Raw genomic sequence first — 6,982 nt, forward strand, 5'->3', positions numbered from 1 at the left:
CATCTTTCTTTCCTTCACCCGTCTTAAATTATTCCCTTCCATTCTTCTGTCTTCCATCCTTTCCCTTTTACCTTCCTTTTCTTTTATATTCTTGCTTCCAGTTGGTTCCTTCTTCCCTTCCAGTTTTTGTAACTCGCGCTCGCCCTCTACCTTCCTCACTTCTTTACCTTCATATGCTCTTTGATTTCTTTGCCCCTTTCATCGTTACTCCCTCCCTCTTTCCTTCAACGTGTCCTTCTGTGTTTCATACTATCCTTTTTCCATTCGTTCTTATATCTTGACACATCCTTCTTTTCACCTTCATTCTTTATGGTTTTATATTATTTGAACTCCCTCAGCCACCGTACATTCCTTCTATGTCACGTGAAATAAATTCAGCGTCCACTTCATGTATGACGTATTGATGTAATTCCTATCGTATGCGCGGGTGGCGCTGTCTTGTTTCCCGGCCTTCCTGCTTGTGCACGCGCTCATTCACTTGACCGTAGCGGGCCAACAACTCGCGTGATGTGGCTAAGCTAGCTAGCAGCTGTCACTCAGTCAGTCAGCCCCGGATGTTCCCGGACGCACGTCGTCGTCGTTGTCGGCTGTCTTGACATTCCCCCCAAACATTCCCGGACGAATTCGTGTCGACTGACCAGAGTCCGCGAATTCCCGTCCGACTCCCTGGTGGTCGTCGAGTCTCTCCTTCCCACCAGCCAACGCATCGCTCGCGCTGCTTAGCTTGGCGGCTAGCTTGAGTGCGGAGAGCTGAAGAGCCGAAGAGCGGACGAGGTGAGTTGGAACGCCAGGATAGCTCGATAGGAAACACCGTGGTCGGGATCAGACGAGCGAGGCCAGCTAGCGAATTGAGCTAGCGACCCGACGAAATCACCGAGCGCGTGGGGACCACTGATTTTAAATCCATGATAAGAATACGGGGTGATATTAACCCTCCAAAACGAGTGCGTGCATTTTGTTGTCTTTTGGTGAAAACGGGGTGATCGCAAATGTGCTTAATGGCGGTTTTGACGGGTATTTATGGCGGTGTTTCATGTTTTGAATGGACCGGTTCGGCTATCGATGCTAACCGGTTAGCGTCGCTTTAATGATAACTTGCGATGAAACAGCCATTTGAATGTATATGGTTTTTTTTTTCAAGTTTTGTCAGGCGTGGCGTGGTGGTTATCAGCGGGAGGCAAAGTCCTCACCCTGTCGCTATAACATGAAGGTGAATGAAAAGGTGTCTGTAATAAAGTGATTGCACTGCCTGTGTGTTTGTGTGACAGTTGAGAGCCCCGAACTTAAGGACCACACCCGGACAAGATGTCCCTTCACCAGTTTCTGCTGGAGCCCATCACCTGTCACGCGTGGAACCGCGACAGGACACGTCAGTTTGACCTCTTCCCCTCACCCTGTTTCAATGAACCACTCCAGACCTGTCATTCTAGCAGGGGGTAACAGGTTTGGCAGGTTACTTAGATCTCTTCTTGTGCTGTTTGTTTTTGCCATGCAGAGATTGCCATCAGCCCCAACAACCACGAAGTTCATATTTATAAGAAGAGTGGCAACCAGTGGATTAAGACTCATGAGCTGAAGGAGCACAACGGACACATAACAGGTACTTGGCTCATCCTATGACCTCTTAAAGTTTACAACAGCTGACTTTGATCCAAAAACACTGAAGGCCCCAAGAATGTCCAGGTCGCTTTAGATATTTTTCTGTATTTGTCTGTGCGAATGTGTGAACATTGACATCAGATTTCAACAACTAACGTGCAGGGAGCCTCCCACCACAGTGAGTTGTTAATGCAAATGTTTAGCTTCAAGCATCTGCATCAAGGGAGAAAAGACTGCTTGACACGCTATAAATTTGAGCTATTTCAGCTCCAAGACTTTTTTGGCCACATGTGTATCGAGGTGTCTTTACGATAAGTCTTAGCTTCATGTCATCACCCTAACGCGTCGACTTTTCCGCAGGCATCGACTGGGCCCCCAAGAGCGACCGCATCGTGACGTGTGGCGCCGACCGCAATGCGTACGTGTGGTCACAGAAGGAGGGCGTTTGGAAGCCCACGCTCGTCATCCTCAGGATCAACAGGGCCGCCACCTTCGTCAAGTGGTCACCGCTGGAGAACAAGTTTGCGGTGGGCAGCGGTGCGCGGCTCATCTCTGTCTGCTACTTCGAGTCTGAGAACGACTGGTGAGAAAGACAAAAGCCTGCAGTGGGTCTTTTCATTTTGGTGATTTTAAGGTGGAGTCCTGGTTTATCTCACTTTGTTGGTTTCGGAGAAGAAAGTCAGGCAATGTTTCATGTCACATTTTTCATTTTCATAAAGGTGTAAAAGTCTGTTAACAAGATGCCAAAACACTAAAACAGACTTCAAAGGGAAACTAAATGCAAAAACATTTTCTTTGCAAGAATATGTTGTATGTGACCCGACTAGTGCAAACACGGTATTCTGATTAATATTGCGTTTGTGTAATAATAATTAAGCGGATTCATCCATCTCAGGGGGTGTCCTTTTTGGCCCTTGGCTGCGAATGTTACATGACCAAATCCAGACTACAGATGAGCCGTGAAGTTCACAATGTGAGCCCGCGGGCATTGTGATGTTACTTTGTGTCAACAGCGCAGGGCTATTTTTTTTTTTGAATAGTTAAAGGTGTTTTTTTTCATACAAAAATAATCAGCATTTTCTCAGTAGCAGTTTGGTGATTTTTTATAAATGCAACACGCTTTTGCTTCTTACACACAGAGGAAAGAAAGTATACAGTGTTATCCTCATTCAAAAGTATTTTGTGCGTCCTTGTTTTTTTTTTGTTTTATTATTATTTTTTTAATCTTCTCTGTGGGAGACGGTCCAAATGGCATTGAGTTTAATCGATTAAGGCTGGGAATGCATAAACCACGTTTCTACCACTAAAGCCGTTGCATCTTTCTAACATTAGAGCCGGGAGAGCGTATAAGTCATTTTCTGTTTTTAAATCCAATTTTCAGTCTCCTAGCCAATGAAATGCATCAGAATTTACATGTGACCCTATCTTGAGCCCTCGTAGAATGTCCAGGATTTTTTGGGGCAGTAATGGCGGATCGCGGGAGCTCTGAATTAAGTGATTGCAGTGGGAAAAAAATGACGCACTTGTGGACTTTGAACCAACTGAACCAGTCGAACGTGGTATATGGTTAAGATATGTTTTTGTAGACAATGACAATATCGACAACTTTGTAACAGAATAGAGGATGGTAATTACCACTCAATTTAAAAAAAATCAAAAATAGTGCTGCTCTTCCACTGCCACTTTAGTTTTTCATTTTTGATTGAAACATTAAATGATAAACTCAGGCCTGTGTGAAAGCCACACGTCTAAGCTCTCAAATTCTTTTGGAATGATGTTTCTATCTGCTACAGGGGCTGAGATATTAATTATTTTGTAGGTGTTGAATTTCTGGAAAAACGTCAGGTTTTAGTTCTAAAGTGCAGCAGGATGACATATAAAACATGCAGGATACCGGCCCTCGAGGACCGGAATTGCCCACCCTGCTTTCGAGGGATGTAGGCGCTTTAGGCCTCAATGGGTTAAGGTTGCTGCCCCCTGCTATATGTGTTTTTTTTTTAAACGAAAATTGATTTTAAAATCTTAAGTAAAATTGGATTTGTGTGTGTTTGTGGTGGGCGGGGGCTTGCAGACTTTATTTTTGTCTTACCTGTAATAAAATTTACACAGGAAAACAAAATCCATTTGCACATTGACAATGTTTCAGGTGGGTGAGCAAGCACATTAAGAAGCCCATCCGCTCCACCATCCTCAGTCTGGACTGGCACCCCAACAATGTGCTGCTGGCCGCCGGCTCCTGTGACTTCAAGTGCAGGTGATGTGTTTTCATTAAATTAAACCAAGTGAGGGACTGGTAAGTGATAAGAAATATCCAAGAAAGTGACAAATGACCCGCCTCCCTCCCTCCCTCCCTCCCCCCATACACATAAGCAGGAACTAATAACACAACGGCATTTTTTGTCTGTGTGGGTATCCAGGGTGTTCTCAGCCTACATTAAGGAAGTGGAGGAGAAGCCAGGCCCGACGCCTTGGGGCAGCAAGATGCCTTTTGGAGCTGTTCTAGCAGAGTTCGGCGGAGCAGGTCTGCCCCACCAGATGTCTTTTTACGCGTGTGCTTCCAAGACAAACACCATGTGATGCAGCTGAGCCTGTTCCGCTTGTTTAGGGGGTGGAGGTTGGGTCCACTCGGTGTCCTTCTCGGCCTCCGGGAACCGCCTGGCGTGGGTCAGCCACGACAGCACAGTCACTGTGGTGGACAGCTCCAAGACCGCCTGGTGTGTTGTTTGTAATCATGAGCCCATATGTCGCACTACTGCTTTGCCTTCATGCGTGAAATCAAATCAAAAAGGGGAGCCACTACGACTCATGAATGTTAAACTTGGTGTTTATGCTTTACAAACAGTTCAAGGAGTTGACTCTTTCTGAAAATGTGGCTCGTTGCATGAGACTTGACGGCCCCTCAAACAGGTTAATTGCGACAAGGCAAAAAGAAGTGGTGTGGAAAATGGAAGTTGAGCTTGCCATTGCCCCAGCACGATGTGGACTAAAATATATTGTAAAAAAAAAAGTCTCTGTTTTATCCCTGCTGTGTTTTGATGAAAACTTGCCACCAACCTATTAAAAAGACACCTGTGAGCTGTTTGAAAAAGTGGGGTAAATACATGCATCATCTTCTTAACTATAAAGTGGTACTAGACGCATTTGTTTTGTTTTTAGTCCTTTGCAGCTGAAGACGGAGTTCTTGCCTCTCCTCAGCGTCTGCTTTGTGTCCGAGAACAGCCTAGTCGCCGCCGTAAGCTTCCACGCACTCTTCTGCACTAATGCTACGTTCACACCAAACGCGAATGAAGCGTTCCGAGTCGCGTGATTCGCTCGCGTTTGAACGCGGGAAATTTGAAACCTGAAATGCTGCAGTCGCTCATTCGCTCACAGCGGAGACGGGAGGGGCTTCGCTTGGCAGTAGACTACTACAGCATTTTTCAACATCACAATCAGATGACCGACACACTATGCTAATGCTAACAATATTGCTGTCTTGGTAAAGTTCAAGAACTGTTAAAAAAAAAAAAAAGCCGCCGCGTGAACAGGATGCCATTTGGCTGTGTGTGACGCAGTATGCCCAATGACGACGAATGGGCCGGATGGACGGATTTTTGGTGCTTCGCTCCGCGTCCCACCGCTCCAAACGCATCATTCGCACCGCCCGGCGCGCAATCGCGCCCACCCGCCTGAACTACATTGACTCCAATACAAACACGGCGCCAGAAACGCATCATCCGCGTTTGGTGTGAATGTAGCATTAGTACATGAAGGCAAGGCTTTTTTTTTTTTTTTTTCTTTTTTTGAAGTACGTCTTTGCACGTCTCCAGGGCCACGACTGCTGCCCCATGCTGTTCCGCTGCGACGACGGCGGCGCGCTGATCTTCGTGTCCAAGCTGGACCTGCCCAAGCAGAGCATCCAGAGGAATATCTCGGCCATGGAGCGCTTCCGTAACATGGACAAGAGGGCCACCACCGAGGACCGCAACACCGCGCTGGACACGCTGCACCAGAACAGCATCACGTAGGTCACGCCCAAAAGACAATGCGCAACAGTATTCTCTTCTCTGTCGGATGTAATGCTATTTATATACAAGAAATTGTAAGGCTAGTTTTCCATATGTCCCCCTTTCAAAGTGTGAAAACCCTGAATGGTCTGCGTTTTCACAGCCAAGTGTCTATCTACGAGGGAGACAAAAGGGACTGTCGCAAGTTCTGCACCACAGGCATTGATGGCGCCATGACGATTTGGGACTTTAAGGTACACAGACACACGACTCACAAAAAGTTGAGGATATTGAACATACGGGTGAAAGATTAAGTTAACCTTTACAGGTAAACATAAATTTGACCCGCTGTAATCTTTTGAATGCACATGTCCAGTTGTTGACTAAAAGTTTAGGCTACTTTAACGTTGCCCCCAGTTTGAACATTTCAGTGATTTTTTTTCAAGTCCCACGAGAGGGAGAGTAACACACGAAAGTAAGCACTTTCACTGCCATCTGTGTTTTATTTCCCCTCCTCAGAGTCTCGAAGCTTCTATCCAGGGTCTCCGCATCATGTGAAGAAATTTTGGGATTGGGGGAAAAAATGGAGACACTGCGACCTCACCTACACTCGCCTCTTCGACCCCTAACACACACACACGCACCTTATCGAGTGTCCGCCGAAGCACTGATCAGGCTGTAACACACACACACACACACACACTGAACTGAAGTGTGACATCACTGTTGATTTTCTCAAGTTGCTGTTGTTTGATTTTAAATGAAGCAGGTGAGGAAGGAAGGGGGAGGTTCCGTATTATTAAACAAAATGTGACGTGTGCTTTTTTTTTATGTTCTCTAACCTCTTCCAAAGTACCAAAAGTTCAACACTAAGCTAAGTTTTATCACACACACAAAGAAATATGAATTAAAAATCAGACTGAATATCATCACGGCTGAGCTGCCACGTGAATATATCAGCGCGGCGTCGAGTTGACGGACGTTTTCTCTCACTCACCGCTCCGTCGCGGCTCTGTAGTAGCTAGGAGCTCACGTATGATGGAGGATGTCTGTGTCAAGCGAGTTTAAATAAAGTTCAGATGCATTTACAGAACACCACGCACTTGGACTGCTGTCTTTCTTTCTCTACTTATGATGTGGATGTTCCCTCTCACTTGTCAAGTTTTCAGGAAGTGCTTGCTAGGTGCTAAAGCTGTCAAGGTGTACAAGCTGTAGAAAGGAAGAAGCAGAATGTTAGTCACGGATACAAGAACACTGAAAAAAAAAAAGTTTGCAGTTGTGTGTATTTCATTGCACAGCAAGGATGTGACAGAAATTCCCAAGTAAAAATGTGCCAGTATGCTTTGGAAAGGTGCAATTTCATAAAGGACAGACAAAAAGTGTTATTTTATGATGTA

General features: G+C 45.7%; 1 protein-coding gene across 1 annotated transcript; it reads left to right on the top strand.

Annotated features, from left to right (window-relative positions):
• Positions 1 to 336: 336 nt before the first annotated feature.
• Positions 337 to 6,683, top strand: arpc1a (actin related protein 2/3 complex, subunit 1A). Its single transcript, XM_086033697.1, has 11 exons — positions 337 to 774; positions 1,269 to 1,369; positions 1,496 to 1,600; positions 1,960 to 2,182; positions 3,746 to 3,853; positions 4,017 to 4,120; positions 4,205 to 4,313; positions 4,756 to 4,831; positions 5,409 to 5,602; positions 5,749 to 5,839; positions 6,105 to 6,683. The coding sequence occupies exons 2-11, from the start codon at positions 1,306 to 1,308 to the stop codon at positions 6,141 to 6,143; spliced, it is 1,113 nt and encodes a 370-aa protein (XP_085889823.1). The 5' UTR covers positions 337 to 774; positions 1,269 to 1,305; the 3' UTR covers positions 6,144 to 6,683.
• The last annotated feature ends 299 nt before the right edge of the window (positions 6,684 to 6,982 follow it).

Source organism: Filicampus tigris, chromosome 6 (genome assembly GCF_054856515.1).
Source record: "Filicampus tigris isolate MCC_2025a chromosome 6, RoL_Ftig_1.0, whole genome shotgun sequence".
Lineage (NCBI taxonomy): Eukaryota > Metazoa > Chordata > Actinopteri > Syngnathiformes > Syngnathidae > Filicampus > Filicampus tigris.